The sequence below is a fragment of the Parathielavia appendiculata genome (genome assembly GCF_033297405.1).
Source record: "Parathielavia appendiculata strain CBS 731.68 unplaced genomic scaffold N657scaffold_12, whole genome shotgun sequence".
Taxonomy (NCBI): Eukaryota; Fungi; Ascomycota; class Sordariomycetes; order Sordariales; family Chaetomiaceae; genus Parathielavia; species Parathielavia appendiculata.
In genome coordinates, this window is record NW_026944231.1 from 306,973 (window position 1) to 323,048 (window position 16,076).

At 56.8% G+C, this 16,076-nt stretch overlaps 8 protein-coding genes across 8 annotated transcripts; 4 read left to right on the forward strand and 4 right to left on the reverse strand.

Annotated features, from left to right (window-relative positions):
• Positions 1 to 43: 43 nt before the first annotated feature.
• N657DRAFT_577842 (uncharacterized protein) lies at positions 44 to 825 on the forward strand (the record flags this gene model as incomplete). The annotated part of the gene is made up of 2 exons (XM_062789274.1): positions 44 to 146; positions 197 to 825. The coding sequence occupies 2 exons, from the start codon at positions 44 to 46 to the stop codon at positions 823 to 825; spliced, it is 732 nt and encodes a 243-aa protein (XP_062645030.1).
• A 1,105-nt stretch (positions 826 to 1,930) lies between these two features.
• On the reverse strand, positions 1,931 to 2,873 carry N657DRAFT_648080 (uncharacterized protein; the record flags this gene model as incomplete). Its single annotated transcript, XM_062793453.1, has 1 exon — positions 1,931 to 2,873. A coding segment is annotated over exon 1 (266 nt), but the record flags the coding sequence as incomplete, so codon positions are not given.
• Positions 2,874 to 2,961: 88 nt separating this feature from the next.
• On the reverse strand, positions 2,962 to 6,596 carry N657DRAFT_648082 (uncharacterized protein). Its single transcript, XM_062793454.1, has 2 exons — positions 6,104 to 6,596; positions 2,962 to 6,044 (listed from the first exon to the last, which is right to left on the reverse strand). The coding sequence occupies exons 1-2, from the start codon at positions 6,334 to 6,336 to the stop codon at positions 3,284 to 3,286; spliced, it is 2,994 nt and encodes a 997-aa protein (XP_062645032.1). The 5' UTR covers positions 6,337 to 6,596; the 3' UTR covers positions 2,962 to 3,283.
• A 1,592-nt stretch (positions 6,597 to 8,188) lies between these two features.
• N657DRAFT_682913 (uncharacterized protein) lies at positions 8,189 to 8,937 on the forward strand (the record flags this gene model as incomplete). Its single annotated transcript, XM_062796531.1, has 3 exons — positions 8,189 to 8,513; positions 8,715 to 8,807; positions 8,867 to 8,937. 3 exons carry the CDS (start codon positions 8,189 to 8,191, stop codon positions 8,935 to 8,937), a joined length of 489 nt encoding a protein of 162 aa, XP_062645033.1.
• A 736-nt stretch (positions 8,938 to 9,673) lies between these two features.
• Positions 9,674 to 10,633, reverse strand: N657DRAFT_635850 (uncharacterized protein; the record flags this gene model as incomplete). The annotated part of the gene is made up of 4 exons (XM_062791371.1): positions 9,674 to 9,805; positions 9,955 to 10,120; positions 10,199 to 10,436; positions 10,621 to 10,633. The coding sequence occupies 4 exons, from the start codon at positions 10,631 to 10,633 to the stop codon at positions 9,674 to 9,676; spliced, it is 549 nt and encodes a 182-aa protein (XP_062645034.1).
• Positions 10,634 to 10,932: 299 nt separating this feature from the next.
• N657DRAFT_122258 (uncharacterized protein) lies at positions 10,933 to 12,406 on the forward strand. Its single transcript, XM_062785826.1, has one exon. It carries the CDS (start codon positions 11,333 to 11,335, stop codon positions 12,281 to 12,283), a length of 951 nt encoding a protein of 316 aa, XP_062645035.1. The 5' UTR covers positions 10,933 to 11,332; the 3' UTR covers positions 12,284 to 12,406.
• A 124-nt stretch (positions 12,407 to 12,530) lies between these two features.
• Positions 12,531 to 14,153, reverse strand: N657DRAFT_657840 (N-terminal nucleophile aminohydrolase; the record flags this gene model as incomplete). Its single annotated transcript, XM_062794842.1, has 5 exons — positions 12,531 to 12,917; positions 12,971 to 13,183; positions 13,235 to 13,329; positions 13,456 to 13,518; positions 14,141 to 14,153. The coding sequence occupies 5 exons, from the start codon at positions 14,151 to 14,153 to the stop codon at positions 12,531 to 12,533; spliced, it is 771 nt and encodes a 256-aa protein (XP_062645036.1).
• N657DRAFT_648089 (uncharacterized protein) lies at positions 13,944 to 15,833 on the forward strand. The gene has a single exon (XM_062793455.1). The coding sequence runs from the start codon at positions 14,209 to 14,211 to the stop codon at positions 15,610 to 15,612; it is 1,404 nt and encodes a 467-aa protein (XP_062645037.1). The 5' UTR covers positions 13,944 to 14,208; the 3' UTR covers positions 15,613 to 15,833.
• The last annotated feature ends 243 nt before the right edge of the window (positions 15,834 to 16,076 follow it).

A 16,076-nucleotide genomic window follows, 5' to 3' on the forward strand; every position in this document is an offset into this window, starting at 1 on the left:
TACCGCTGTACCCCTCCCGACAACTGACCATACATCTATCACCATGGTCTCTGTCACGACAGTTGTCTTAGCTGCCCTGGCGGTAGTGGCTTCTGCCGCGCCCGCGTGCAAACCCCTGGCATACACCCTGCCACAAGCTGGAGAAGGTACGTCTCCCCTTGTCATTTTCGCAGAACTTCCTTTAACCGGGCTCCAGGGGATGAACTTGCTGCGCCAGCCGCCAACCTCGTCCTCAAGAAGATCGCTATCGGCCACGGCATCCAAAATTACAGCTGCGAAACGACCGCCTCCAATTTCTCCGCAACCGGTGCGCTCGCTGTGCTTTATGACGCTACCCCTCTGTATCCGAAGACCAAAAAGACGGGCATCAACCAGCGGGAATGGGACAGTCTCCCGACGAACCTGCTCCGGAACCAACCGCTGCCGCTCAACAAGCTCGCCGGCTCCACGTATGGTGCCGACCCGACGAAGCCGTTCCCCGACCCCGCAGACCTGGATCTCCAAGGGCTGCCCCGCAGCAAGTTCCTCGGCCACCACTTCTTCGACAACAAGGGCGTTCCCGTGTTCGATCTCGGCACAGCAGGGCTCAAGGCAGTTGTCAAGAAGGTCGACGGTATTGCAGCTCCACGAAGTGCCGACGCCGGCATCACCGGCTCTGGCGCGGTCCAATGGCTCCAGCTTGACGACAACCTGAGCGGGCAGTCCCGGGGCATCAAGATGGTCTACCGCGTCATCACGGCTGGTGGGGCCGCCCAGGCTTGTTCGGTCGCTGGGGTGGGTGTACAGAGCGTGCCGTACGCCACCTTCTACTGGTTTTACGGGTAACCCGCCTCAGCAAGGGGTAAGCGCAAGTTTGCTCTGCGTTTAAGTGGCGTGGAAAGGCACACGACGGAACCCCGTTGACCGCGCTGTCATTCCATCCCGCTCCGCGGGAAGCCACTCGGGCTTAGTTTTGTCTAGCTAACTGCCCCCGCCTGTTATTATTGTCGAGCTCTTCTTAGCCTATCTCGCACACACACCCCTACACATCGACATATAACACACGCCTCCTTTGTTCATTCGTGCATTTTGCACGCTCACACCCCTGCATTCATGCATTCTTCATTTGGTCTGTTCCATATTTTGGACACTGCTCGAGCATTGCTCGGTTAGCTCGGATATACCCTTTCTTTACCGCATGGGGAATAGTAATGAGAGGTCACCTGGTATGGGCAGGCGTTTGTGTTTGGGAAAATGTTTTGGCTTTTGTATAGAGGGTCTACTGCGTGGGACTTCTAGGGAAAATATGAGTCTATTCCAGTTGTCTTGCACCTGCGTTTGTGGCCTACTTGTTCGGAGCCCCCGAAACATCAAGTCTACCTCGGGCTGGCGACAGAAGCAGGACGGTGGCTCTCAGTTGTCTCCGCAGAACTAATTCAGGGAAATTCTTATCCTCACATGTAGGAGATTAGCTGGGACAGCTTGCTGTAAGTCCCAGCTCTCTGCAGATTACTACTAATGACGAGGCAGACGTAAATTTTCGTCAGCGTAATGAAGAAACACATTCAAGCAACATCGATTGCAGACTCATGTCCAATCTGTCCCACACAAGACTCTACGTTCTGCGCCGCAAAGTAGCTAGGAGATGGCCCGCCCACCCGAGGCACTGCTTCTCAGTCGAGTAGTGATCAAAGAGGAGAGCGGCCCAAGCCTGGACGACCTCATCGCCTCCTCCATTACCACCACCCTCACCACCCAACCTCACCAGCGTTGCGACAAGCCCGTCACTCAAAACGCCGTCATCTGTCGACCGCAACTCACCAAGTCCAGCTCGGCAGCAGGGTGCTTCGCAAAACAAAGGCCTGGATCTCGTCCGGGTGCGTTTGGGAAAACTGCGCCGCCAGCCCATGTTCGTCAGGCCAGGATTTTCTCATACCGCCCGTCCGTCAGCTGCGGAACTCATTCCATTCCATTTATCAGCACTCAGTTACCCAAGGAGCCCTTCCGCTGATTGCCTACTGACATAGAGATAGGCAAGTGAGGAAAGGTGATTTGGTATACTGGCATATCTATTCTAGAACCCCCTTCCCCTTTCACGATCCACGCGCGATCCTGCACCACGCTACACATCCCTCAGGTGCGCCACGCCGCTCACTAAACACCGCCGAATACCACACCGCCATCAACATCACTGCCGCCAGGCTTCATAGACAGACGCGGGGCGTGGGACACGGCCGTCGCTGATGCCATGGAGCAATCCTACTCTAGTACCATCATCTTTGTTGTTGTTATTCTTTTTAGTAGTGGCGTTGGTGTTGTTGTTGCTTACAGTTTCAGAGTGTGATGCTTGCGCCTGGGCTACTCAACCTGGTCAATCAAGTTGACCTGGTAGCCTTGGTCGTCGAGCAGGAAGGCTACCTTAGCTTGCCCGGCCCGCCGCGAATTTCTGCGATAAGCTTTGGTTGTTGTTTTGGCTGATGGGCCTGAGGTTGCTGTTGTTGCGGCAAGCGCTTTGCGGATGGCGCGGAGGGTGAGTTCTCGCTCCATGGGGTTGATCAGCAGGGCGGCGGTCCTCCAGCTGGGCGATGTGCCGTACGGCTTGACCACAGTCTCGGTGCTAGTTGGCATGGCGTTGAATTTGATACAAAAAGCGGTGGGCAGCCAGCCATGGGGCTTAACTATTCGCCTACTAAACTTTCGGGATTGTGAAAGATTCAAATCCCTTTTTATAGCTGGCATATAGTGCTGTGTAGTCCCGCATCTACAACCGGCCAAGACCTAATGGTGGGGGGTAGCTTGCGTGATTATGGGATATCACACATTCGGGGATGCCGGCGATGTCCAAGGAAGACGGTAAACCAACCTGCCACAGCAAACTCGGCCTGCAGTCTTGCAGAGCCTGTACAGTCACAGCTTGTAGGAAGATGAGATAGAGATCAAGCACCAGTGTTGGCTTACATCAACGGGAGCCTAAGAAAGGACCCACAATACCAAGCCGGCTGGTGTTGCTATTTATCCACATCTCAAATTGCAGATATAAACTCCAAGTCGAGTGCCAAATAGACAGACACCATGCAATGAAGGTAGACACAACGCAACCTGTTATACAAACGCCGCTCCTCGTTTCAAGACACTCGTTCCTTTGATCCTCAACCCACTGTGCACCCATCCGAGTCAACTGCCAACCGACCCTTCCCACGAAGCCTGCCTCTTCCCTTATATCAGATCCAGATCCGGCCCAACCCCGAGTCTATCCTAAGTAGCAGCCTAGCCCAAGATCCTAACCCAGCCCAGCCCAAACATCTCAATACCCACCCTGTTGCCCATAGACATACCCCTGACTCTCGCCGTGAGCCCCATACCCCTGCCCTTGCCCGGCAGCATTATACTTCCTACTCGACCTCCCCGTCCCAATATCAATCTGCCGCAGCTCCTCCTCCAGCGACAGCACCCCTCCGCTACTACTCCCACCACCATACCCGTCCCGTCCATACCCATGCCCATGCCCATGTGCAGCAAGTGCATCATCATCCATCCCACTCCCCGCCCGTCGCGCAGCACTGCTACTATGCAACTGCAGCGCGCCACTACTCACGCCCTCAGGCGGCGGTAGCGCAAGCGGGACCTTAGCCGGGATGGGCGGCGCACTGTTGCCGATACCCTCACCACCACTCCTACTACGATAGTGATGATGCTGATGATGCTCATGGTGGTGGTGGTGTTGGTGGTTACCGCCGTAACCATTCCCCGGTGAAGAGCCATAACCCCCCACACCACCACCACCCACACCCTGATCAAACGTCGCGGCCCTCGGGATCTGCCTTGGCGGCGTGAAGTGCTCACTTCCCCCACTGCTCCGCCTGAATCCATTACCACCACCACCAAGACTTGTGCCAAGCCCAGGCCCCGAACCATTAATAGCGCCCGACATGACCGGCACAATAGCCGACGTCGACTGGCGGTAGGCAGCCTTCTTCTGCAGGCGATTACGGCCCGCTGACGGGGTGGTGATGGGCTCGACGTGGTCCGAGCCGGAGAAGGTGATGGCGCTCGAGCTGCTGGTGGGTAACATGGATTGGGGGCGGGCTGCGACGCGGAGCGGGCGGCGGCCCGAGGACGGCGGAGCGGGCTGAGGTCCGGCGGGGGAAGGGCGCGCTGAGGTAGCGCCGGAAGAGTTGGGCTGCTTGGGTTCTGGCTCGGGTGCCCACGTCTCCATAGGCAGATGATCTGACGGGTCGACTTCGCGGCCGTCGTGCGTGATGATCTTGCCGCTTGCTTCGTCGTAGTCGGGCCGCGAGGAGGCCGGGTCACGCAGCGCTGCCGACGAGGCGCTGGGATTCAGTTCGTCGTATGAGTCGGGTCCGAACGGGACGCCGGATAATCGACGGTCTGTATCCACTGGTGGCCTCGGGCTGACAGACTTGCGCCGGATGGTACGCTGCGGGTTTGGGCTTGGATCGCGAGGAGGATTCGGGGAATAGGCGCGTGACTTTATGACAACGCTGACGCTCGAAGTGGACGGCCCGTTGGTGTACACGACGGGACTTCTGTTATGGGCGCCAGGTGCATTGTACGCTGGCGATCCATCATGGCTGTATCCCATAGTCCTACCCCTGGGCGCCGTCTCTACCATGGCCTGCTGCGTGTAGTCCCGTGCCTGGTTCGACTGCCTCCTATCCTGGTTGATGCGCTCCGAGATCTCCATGGCGATGCTCGGATCGACGCCGGGGATCAAGGATGCAGGCACCGGTGGCACGTACCCATTGGATGGTTCCTCTGACTGGCCGCGATACGTCAAGGCCATCTGATGCTCATTAATACCATGCGCTGCGAGGGCGGGCTCAGAGCGCCTGCCGAAATTGGACACATATTCTGGAGACTCGCGCTGCGCAAACTCGGGCGGAGCCATCTGATAGCCGTTTATCCCCTGGTATCTTGCCGGGTCAGGGCCGTGAGAGCAGCGCGCCGAGTCACTGCTACCCCTCCCAGAGAGTGTCAGCGGCGCAGGACTGGCGGTCATGTCATGGTCCGGTTCGAGCGGCTGGAACTGGGACTGAGGGTGTGGCCAGCGGCCCGAATTCCTCCTGAGTGTTGACTCTGGCGACTCGGGCACGTCCTCGACGGTGGCCTGCATCGTCCTGTGCGGCTCGTACGCCGAATCGTACGAGTAATGTCGGGCAGGCGGGCCGTGGTCAGTATTGGAGTATTGTGCGGCGGCGAGCCCAGCCGGGGCAGAGTCATGAGCCTTGTAGGTTGGTCGTCCAGGGTAGCTTCCCGAGACGGAGTTTCGATGGGCTTCGCTCCTCAACACATCCTGCCGCATTGTTGGAGGGGTTGCTTGAAAAGTTCCATTCAGGGCCGGGTTGCTGCCGGTCCTGCTCCGGTGGGCAGGCGGCGGCGGCGGCCTATCGTCCTCAAGAGCCCGGGATTCGTTGGCTTGGGCAAAATCGTATGAATCGCGACGGTCATAGCCCGGCGGCTGCCACTGTGGGCTGTAGCCGTCGTGCTGGCCCGGGTACGGCTCAGCTCTGTCAGGAGTCCGGTACTGTTGTTGTGCCGGCATATCTGACCGACGAGATGGCGTGCCAAACTCTCTGCTGGGATCTGTTGGATGATAGTACTGCTGTACTGGCGGAGCGGGGTTGTACTCGCTCTGCTGAGGGAGTGGCAACTGGTGATCTGACCCGGACGGCAGCTGAGCGGGAGCTTTTCCAGTGACGGGGTCTGACGGCAAGGGGCGGCGTTTGGGTACTGGCCTCGGGCCTGCTGCTGTGGGAGCGACTTCGGGCTCGGCAGCCATCGGCGGCTTCGCCTTGATTGCTGGCTTTTCGGGCTTGGGACGGCTGTCGTAGTATGTGATTTCGATACGGACCTCGCCGGCATACTTGCCTCTGCACGCAAGCTGGTGCCACTGGTCGCTTTGGCCCCCACCGGGTACGACAATGCCGCGAAGGTCGATCCACGTCTCTCCTATTAGTTCTGTCTTTTTGTCGTCGTTGAACACCGAGACCTTAATCTGGTAGTAGTCGGGCGAGTCGTGGACAGTGAATCGGAGTTCCTGGTCCCTGCAGCCGGATTCCTCGGTTAGTCGACGATGAACAGATCGGGGCTTCTCGTCACTTGCCACTTGGGAGTCTGGCCGCCACGGATATCCGTGGTTGTTTTCTTCGCTTCCTTGCCCAGGCGGGCGGCGCAGTAGGGGTCCTGTTTGCCGATGGTTTTGCGGTTCGGCAAGTTCTTGGCCCGGTCGACGACGAGAACCAGGGTGCCAATCTCGGGCCCGTCGACGCTCATGTCGGAGAAGATGCCGGCCGTGTGCATGCCATTGAGTGCGTGGGCTTTCGCCTTGGTCGTCATCTTGTCTGATTTGGCGCGCTAGGCTGGCTCATGATCTGGTGTGATTGGGAGGCCCCGTACGGAGTAGGAACTCACCCCGATCGTTGGGACAAGGAAATCGCTTTTGTTTACTTTGCCCCGCCGAGGCGCTCAACTTGAGAACAATGAACAGCCAAACATGGACTCGGGCGAACAAGGGGACAAAGAGACGAGGTGGCTCATCCAGAAAGAGATTGCAGAGAGAAAGGGAGCAGAGAAGTCAAACGGCAACGAGAATTAGCTGGCTGCTGGTCGCCGGAAAGCATGCAGAGGTGCATGGCACATGCAAATGGGATAGGATCCGATTGCGAGCTGCTCTCGACGTTGCGCTTGAGCCCACTCAGCAGCTAGCCAAGCTCGCTTCTCCAGTGGCTGGGTCGCTGCAATTGCGCGTCGCAAACCGGGATTCGCGGATTCGGTGGCTGGCAGACGCCGGAGTGGAGAAATCAGCGAGGTTGGGCTGTCCCACTTCAGGGCAGAATCGAGATTCAGCTGAGACGGCCCCACCTGCATGGACTTATTCAACAATAACAAGGCTGATGATGTGCAGCTCAGGATTCGAGACTGCAACAACCCTCGAGTGAAACGTTAGTAAGGGTGTCGGCCTCTACTGATATGTGGCTAACTCAGAAACAAATGGATCACAGTCATAAATTTCCACTCTATATTATACCTTCAAGATAAAAATTGAGAAGAGGGAAACGAGTGCTAGCAACCTGGAGTCAACCGCATCCCCTGACTGACGAGTAAGGAACCCGACAACTCCACTTCAAACGCAGCCCAATGCCCAAGTTTCGCATCGACATGTAATCCCGTCGAAAGGGTCATTCATACCTACGGACGTATAAGGATGTTACAATGCTAGTTCTCTGCGAGACATTTGGCTGCGTCGCCATGTAGGCATCGCGTTCAACTACCTTACTGCATCCCTGCTCCTCTGCTGTTCCGGCCTCTATTTTCTGGTCCGTATCAGAAGCAAGTCGAGCGGCGACTCCATGACGGGTACAGTTCCTGGTGCGATATGGCATTGTGAACCTGCCCCCTTGCAACCTTGAGTCGTAGGTAGCGCTCATGGTTGATGAGCTCCGTTGCAAACTATGGTGGGGATAGCTCAAAGTGCTTAAGCATCGCCTGCGTTACGGAGTAATGGGCCATCTGGACTGTTGGGCGCAGTGGAAGGACTCGAAGGAGTACAGGTCCAGATGAAAATTCACCGTACTTGAGCACTGCGGCAGCCCAGACTTGGGAGATGTACACTACCTTATGGATTCACAAGGACCCTGAGAACCTGCGGAGTCTGGCATAGAGGTCTGCGCAGTGCAAATCGTGTGGACCGATGTCACTGCAGATTCTGGCTGCGAGATCAATCAGATCGAGAACAATCTGCTGATAAAAAAGAGAGGCTAATCCAATGGAGCAGTACCTGAGTGCTACACCCTGGTTTTGGCTCAACACCGGCATCTTATCGATAGTGAGGACGGGAGTCAGGTAACAGATCGCTCTCGCCGGTGGCTTGGCTTTCCACAACCCCTGACACGGCGACAACCCGCGATCACAGTCTCGGCCTCTCATCCGGCCTATTGCCATCAACTATTCGCCAGCAAATTACTTTGCTCTGATACCATCCCATTCTCCTCTCCATCTTCCAACACCCTCAGTTACCCCAATTTCACATTCCTATTCCCGTCCTCTTCCAGAAACATCTTACTCCTATATAAAGCGACATACCTTTTCCCCAGCCAAGACCAAACGCTCACGCTAACTATCAACAACCGACCCCCAGACAGCACCACCATCAACCTACAGAACACAACCAAGGAACATCCGAACAACTATGTCATACCCAGCCCAACGAACCCAATCCACGCAACAACAACAGCAGACTCAACCCCCGCTCATAAACTTCATCCTCTCCTTCCTGCTGGTAGGCCTCGCCTGGGGCCTCACAACGCCCTTCATCCGCCGCGCGGCGCGCGATTACCGGCCGGCACCACACCCTTTGCTTTCTTCAGAGTCGGTGCAACAGAGCTGGTGGAAGCGGAGGGTGTTGGGCGGGGCGTTTGCCGTGGCGGATCTGCTGCGGAATCCGCGGTATGCCGTGCCGTTGGTTCTGAACCTGACGGGGAGTGTGTGGTTTTTTTTGTTGGTTGGAAGGGCTGGTATGTTTTTTTCTCTTTTTCTTTTTTTTTTTTTTCCTTTCCGTCAATGCTCTTACTCTCTTTCATCGTTATCTCACTTTGGGCTGGGTGCTGGGGTGGGTTGCGTTTTGGGGGAATGGATGAATGAGTGGATGGATGAAGAGGGAGGGGGAAAGGGGTGGCATAGGTGGTTGGTTGACTGACTGACTAACTGGTGTGTAGAACTGAGCCTGACGGTTCCGATTGTCAATACGGTTGCCTTCTTGTTTACCGTCGTTGGGGAGTGGTGGGTTGAGGGCAACGTTATCAGTCGAGGTATGTCTCTTCTAGGTCCAACAGTTACGAGTGGGCGGGAGTGCTGACGTGGAAGTCAGATACCATCCTCGGAACGGCGTTGTCGGTTGCGGGGATTGCGTTGTGTGTGCATAGCAAGAATGTTGCATAGGGCCGGTTAACTGCTCGGAGCAGAGGATGGAGGGTTTCCCATTGGGGGTTGCTAGACGCTCAATCACTTCCTTCTGGCAAGATGGCTTGCTCTCTGCTCTTCGCCACTGCTTCCGAACCCGTATAGAGGGAACGTCGCCCAGCCAGGACATCAAAATATGTTATACATCACCATTCAGGGATCGCATTCCTCATGCCCTGCACCAGGCAGTTCGTCCTCACCGCCCGCTTCACAGCCCACAATCCTTGGCGCCGTCAACATCAAGCACCAGGCATCCGTATGTACAAACGGGAGCGTGCCCGACGCGCCCGTCCTTGAGACATGTGCTTGTACAGAAACCAAAAGTGGAATCCCCATTTTTCCCCTGCGTATGTCCCGGTGGTATCCCAATAACAATAAGACCCGAGTCTAACCTGAACCGCTTGTAATTGCCTGTCCCATGCAATAGTTCCCTTGACGAACCTGAACAAAAGAATAGCATAGCGCCGACACAAAAAAGAGAAGAAGGGGGGAAGAGAAATGAAGGCGGTGATGCTCCCAGCGTCGTCAAGCAGAAGCACAGGCCTTCCAAAACCGGGTATATGAAGAACGTTTAAGTCGTGGGATGATCGTCATGCGAGAAGGACAATGCAGGTGTAACGGTGTCCTTTGTCGTAGAACTCGTCACATGGATTAAGCGTGCTTCCGTTGGTTCGTGACGTGTCGTCGATTATTTCGTTTTTTTGTCGTCAATGTATTAACACCTTCGCGTCCGCACCCAGCGTTGCACCGCACGCAGGCTTGGGTCCTCGGCCGTCCAGCGGCCCATGGTCATGTCGGAGGTCTGCAGCTCTGTGTAGACGACTTCGTCGGTGATGGCGGCGAGCTCCTAACGGGGTGTTGTTAGTGGATTCTCGGGTGTAGACGGGGAAGGATACAGTAGAATGAAGAGAGGGGGAGGGTTAAATCAGGAGAGAGCGGCCAGGGGGCAAGAGTTCCAGTGCCAGGACGAGAGAGTTACGGAAGAGAGGCACATACAGCCCGCAACTGCTGATCCAACGCCCGCAGATGTGCCTGGTTCCCAGAGTGCGGCCTGCCGCCCATGAGGATCTGGTCCCGCCATTCGATCCAGCGCTGCGCCGCAGTCTGCCGGAGATAGATCTTCTGTCCTTCGTGTCTGCGTGCGTACGCGTCGAGATGAACCCTGGGAAAGGGTTAATTGCCCGTAAGGTGGGGAAAGCAACGAGAAAGGGGGTAGAGGACGACGAGAAAGAAAACGCACTGCTTCAACTCGGCCTTGGCCTGCTCCTCGGGCCCGCCCAACGCAGACGGCACCGTGACGTCGGCCGCGCAGTTGAGGATGTGCTGCCCGTCGAGCGCGCACTGCCGGAGTGCCGCCCACCCTTCGGTGTAGTAGTCGTCCATGTCGGGCGGGTTGCAGGGCGCCGCGGCGATGTAGTATTGGAGCGTGCGGAAGTCGGAGAGCAGCTCGGCCACGCGAGCCGTGCGGTATTCGTTGACTGTGGTCGGGCGCTTCGCGTTAGTGCGAGTCCCCTGAACTTATTGCTTGCCCGCGGTGGCGTCAAGGTGTGGCCGCCTGGTAGGGCGGTCCTGTGACTGGAAGGGGGCTGCCCTAGGGACTTGTAGGGGGAGTGCGTGGCGGGGCGGGGAGGGCTGGGCATGGAGCGTGGGAGGATCACATACGTCCGTCCGCCATTGTATTAGCGTCGGTTTATAGTTGACTGGCCCAAGGAAATGATCAAAATAGACAAGCGCTCTTGAAGGGTACTCTGAGAAGGAAGGTTATTGGTGGAGAGTGAAGGATGTCACAGGCAGGAAGAAAATGAAGGTAGAAGCAATGTGCAGTCTATGCAGGCTAACAAGCGACGACTCAAAGTAGAAGATAATAGCATTCCCCGTTGAGGAGTGGTGATGGCTTCAAGACTCATGGGGTGTAAACTGTGGGTTGAGCCCCCCTGGGCTTTTGTAGAGTTTGCCCTCGCAGACTCCATGACCGTTTAGATGGGGACAGGAGTCGTGAGGACTCCAGGTCCGAGTTCTCCTAAGGGTACGTAGCTGTCGCGAGTGTGTCGTGGGGAAGGACCACCAGATGTCATGCCCGATGTCGAGTTGTTGTCAACTCAACCACGCCAGCGCTTGTCCGACTCGAGCAACGTGCACCTCCACCAGACGACATGTCGACATGTCGTCTGGGCCCCAGCAGCCATTCCGCAGCAGAAACTTGAAGCCATGTTGCATCAGAGCAGAGAACAGCCTTGGTTCCTGCATCGGTGTCCAGCAGCCGGACGCCACCGATGGGTAAGACAGCCTCACGGGGCCCCTACAGAGCTGTATGCCACATGCCGTGAACCCACAACGGTGTTTTACCGTCCAATAACGGGAGTTTGGCCAGCGCATGGTGCAAGGGGAAATCGACAGCCGGAACCGACGGCTGCAACGGTGCACTCAGAGGCGGCCCTGGTCAGGCTGGGAAGAAATGCAGCCGCATGCACAAGACTGCAGGGCTGCCATAGTCCGTCCGATGTCTTTCTTCTTTAGCATGGCCCCTGCGTGTCACTGCAGCCGCAGCAACAGATCGATGTGCACGTCCAGCAGCGTGGAGATGGTGACCAGAGCCGTTCGGTGTGGCTTGGAGTCTTTTCGTCTTTGGAGGTGTGGAGGCTGTTTCGACAGGGGGTCCCCCAAATGGAAGCTTTGGCGAGGTTTCAGCAGCGCCATGGAAAGAGATGACGCCCAATCCGGCATGGCCCCCGGCGGTGTCCCAGTTTTCTCCGGGAGGCAGCTCATGTGTTGCAGGTCGCCGGGAACCAATGACGTTCCCGGGCCTCCACTGGTCGACGACTCCGATCCGTTGTTCGGCAGAGCTGAACCGCCATGGTCGAGACGTCGTCCACTCGATCGTTTGCTCACTTGCCAAAATCGGTTCAAGGGCCTCCACAGAACGGGCGACCTGCCCAGTCACGGACTAAGACGTTGCTCTGCGGTCAGAACCTTACCATCCGGCCCTGTCCGAATGGTTGCTGACAGTCTTGCCAAGACCTCGGAAGACGGTGAATGTCAGCTTTGCAGGGTCTCTGGCCTTGATTCGCCTCCACCCACCGCACTATGCCGCATCCTCGACCAGATCATCAGGGCCATCTCACTTCGAATGCCTAATCCGATCCCACAGTCCCGGGTACGCGGTAAGGCAGTCTGGGCCGTGCATGATGTTGCCAACTGCTGGGGGCTCCCGGTATCTTTGTCAGCCGACATGCATATCGAATATCATCACCGGACATCAGTTCGCGAGGGAAGAAGTCAGCTGGGGAAAATTCTCCCGAATATTCCACCACCTCATGGACGGTGAGTCGGCCTTGCTTTGAGTGTGATTGACACGCACTGCTCTATTGTTACTTCATTCCTGAATGCTGCATGTCGACGTTATGGCTGGAGTAGGAAACGAGTAACGTGGTCTCCAGGGATATCAACCTCACCATGCGCGATATCCCCACCATCCGTCCCGCGGCCCCGCGATTTGGCCGCAACAACCAAGAGGTTATGGGCCTCTCATGGAGCATATTGGCTTTCAAACAATTTCATCCCCCGCCATCGCCTCAGTCCTTCTCGGCGATCGCCTGTAACCTCTCGTCGATCTCATCTTCCGTCAGCTTCCTGAAGCCTGGGTACGTCCCTTCCTGGCCATCGGGACGCGGCCCTCCAACAATGCCAATTTCGATTTCAGTCTTCTTGAAGTCCATGCTAAGGACGGTGCTGAGAGTAGTGATGGCCAGCTCAACCACCTCCTTCCAGTCACCCGGCGCGTGGTCCTTGTTCTTGAGTTTCTTCTCGAGATGGTTGAGCGCCTCTTGCTGTTTGGGGCCCGCGGCGGTGCCCTTGTACCCAATGTAGTAGCCGGCGGGGTCGCATTTGAACAGTTGGGGCCCGAACTCGGAATCGAGCGATATCAGCGTAGTCGCAACGCCATACGGTCGCATGTACGCCTGGGACCGTCAGCATCTCAGGCTTACTCATGCGAGATTTCGACAATTCGTACCCGTTGAGTATACACTTGGCTGATGTTGGCCAGCCGCTTGGCCAGAGCGTCGCATGGCATCTCGTAGCCGAACTTGTACTTGAAGTCGGCGGCTTCGGACTGGGCGCGCTGCGAGAAGGCGCGGGCATCGGCAATGGAGCCGGTCATGACGCAGCCGACTGACGGCGAGATTTGGAAGATGTGCGATACAGATGAGGGGTCGATGAGTTTATCCTTGTCCGCCGTTAGCTCGAACCGTGGGCCACGCAGGCTGAGGCAACCTACCGGCACCTTCTTCTGGGACAAAACTACGGCGCAGTCCTTGCCCCGCACACCGACCGACATGATGTTCGCCGCTGTGATGGCCTTGAAGGCATATTCTAAGACCAACCATCAGCACTTTTTTCAACATACTTGTCACCCACTGTCCCGGCTAGGCGGCCATCCATGAGACGTTCCAACGATTGAGCAAGCGCGCGCAGTGACATTATCCGAGTCGCACGTACCAACTTGGTAGAGTCTCCCCTGTTCCGAGAAGATAGTGATGTGCCTGTCGTAACCAGCGTTGCCTGCATCATTGTGTGAGCCATGGCAGGTGGAGCGGGAAGCTGTTGCAGCAGCTGACAGAAGCCGTACCCGCCATCTTCACAAGCAGTAACTTGATGCAGTTGGAGTGGTTTTGGAGACGGTTCAGGAGTAGATTGAATTAGGTTGAACAGCGGAGTCGTTGTTGTGGTTGTGGTGGAAGAAAGTGGTTGTGCCGTGTTGGGCAGGCGGCAGCGGTTCGTTGTTCGGGGAGCTTCCCAGCAGCAGAGCGATTGACGCGTTGCTGCGGTTTGCCTGGAGCAAGGTTGCCCTGCAGGGAAGTTGAATGCATGCCTTGAACGTTAGGCCACAACACCCGACTTGGCACAGCTTGGCAACGTCCGTTACGCCAAGCCTTCCAGCTGCCCCGATGTGTGAGGACCAAGATCTTTATCGGATTCAGCACCCGTGCATCGGGTACCGATAACCTCCATCTGGGCAGAAATTTGCTGCAGGCGGCTTGTTCAAATCTGCAACACGCAGCAGAAACACCCAATAAAAAACACAGGAATGTCGCTCAGGGCTCCAATTCCAGCTTTTTCGACGAGTTGGGCATGAAATAGGCAGCTTGGCTTGTCAGATTCTCTTGCTGCTCCTGTGGACTACCGCGCCGCTCCATCCCCAGCCGTCCCTCCCGCTCGTCCAATTCCTGACGTTTCCCTTGCGCTTTCAAAATGTCGGGTCACGTCCCGGCCTGGAAGCGATTGGGCCTTAAGCTCAAGGGACCTGCATCTGGCGAAGCTATCGCTAGCTCGGGGGCACCCAATACAGGACCAAAACCCACTCCGCCGATCCCCAGCGCCCACCAAGCCCGGACAACCAACGGAAGTCCGGCGAGCGCCTTCAAAAGAAAGCTACCAGACTCTGCGTCGACGCCGGACGCTGCCGGTCCCGCGCAGACACCAAACAAGAAGCAGCGCAGGAACGACACATCAGCAAGCCAAGGGACGCCGTCGTCTCTGAGGAAATCGGTGTCCTTTGCAGACGGCACTAAGGAGGACGCCGCGGACAGGACTAGCGAGGAAAAGAGACCAAAGAAGAAGAAGGCGACAAAGAAGACCGTCGCCGCCTCCAGAACCGACTTCAATCTCGAGCCCTCCCTCAACTATCTCCGACAGTGGCACACCGCGCGGGAATCATGGAAATTTAACAAGAACCACCAGACCCTCCTCATCAAGTACGTTTTCGACCAAGACAAGGTCCCCTCGTCCGACATCTCCATCTTCTACCAATACATCCGCGATTTGAAAGGCTTCGTCCGGACAAGGCTACGGGAGACAGCCGCCGAGATCAAAAAGAAAGACATGGAGGCCGGCGCGGACGCGTTTCCCGCGACGCTCAAGGACAAGGAGACAAAGCAAAACGAGTACGACGAGACAATAGCCCGCTTCCTGCAAGACCTCCACCAGCACCAACAACAACAACAACAACACCGCCACCAACAACCGAACGGGAAAAACCAGCCCGACAAAAATGCCAATGGGAAGCGCAGCCTCGACGAGGTGGAATACGTTTTGCGCATAGCCACTCCAGAAGTGAAACACCGCCTCCTGAAGCGTATCCGCGCCGAAAGGGTCTTGGACGAGCTGTCATCATCAGACAGCGAGGAGAGCACCGCGTCGGCGGTGAGCGCGGCAGCGACGACGACAACAACAAGCGGCGCGTCCTCGTCGTCAGCATCAACCGGCCAGGGACCAGCCACCGCCGCCACCACCGCCGCTATCAACGGTGCCACCGGCAGGGGACGAAGCGACAGCTCCCAGCAGCCGGCCAAACGGCGCAGGTTAAGGAACGTGCGCACCGATATTGGTGACGACAACAGCTCTTCGTCTGAGTCCGAGTCATCCGCGAGCGAGTCAGATGACGAAAGCAGCAGCAGCAGTAGCGAGGACGAGGACGGCTCGGAGGATGCCGAGATGGTGGATGCGGCGGCCGGCGGGGATGCGGCCGAGTCGTCCAGCTCGAGCAGCAGTTCCTCGTCCTCCGAGTCCGAGGCAGAGTCGGAATCGGAATCGGAACCGGGGAACGGAACGGAGCAGGAGAGCGAGGGAAAGAGTAGCAGCAGTGATGAGGATTAGTGGTCCAACCTTCGTGTGGTCCCACCAGATGAGGATTACTGTGCCAAATATCCTATCAAATGGGCCTTGTAGAACGCTTATGTCATCGTACTGCTTAGGGGACGGGGAGGACATTATGGCGTGTTGGGTAATGGACGATAGATGATTGTGCCAGTCAAAGTTGGCAAATTCGAATGTACGGAAGTTGATTCCTGTACAGCACCATGATATAGCGAAAATCCCTCCCTGATGCGGTGAGATATGGCCGCAGCTTGTCTGAATCCATGTCCAGATGGGTAACCGCCACGCCATCGAGGTTAAGCCGTCAGTGACGCGACCTATACACAAATGCAACCAAAGATCCCTCATACGCCATGCTAAACGCTAGCCGTGCAACGCAAACTGCGAAAATCTGCCTTCCACCCCGTTCTACCCCGCACATTTCTCATCGTAACATCCACCCATCCAGTGCCCAAACCATTTCG

Coding starts and splice junctions, on each gene's coding strand:
- N657DRAFT_648082 (XM_062793454.1), bottom strand. CDS start 6,336: ATGACGACCAAGGCGAAAGCCCACGCACTCAATGGCATGCACACGGCC. Junction 6,045..6,103: donor GGCGGCCAGACTCCCAAGTG/GCAAGTGACGAG, acceptor ATCCGGCTGCAG/GGACCAGGAACTCCGATTCA.
- N657DRAFT_122258 (XM_062785826.1), top strand. CDS start 11,333: ATGGTGCAAGGGGAAATCGACAGCCGGAACCGACGGCTGCAACGGTGC.
- N657DRAFT_648089 (XM_062793455.1), top strand. CDS start 14,209: ATGTCGGGTCACGTCCCGGCCTGGAAGCGATTGGGCCTTAAGCTCAAG.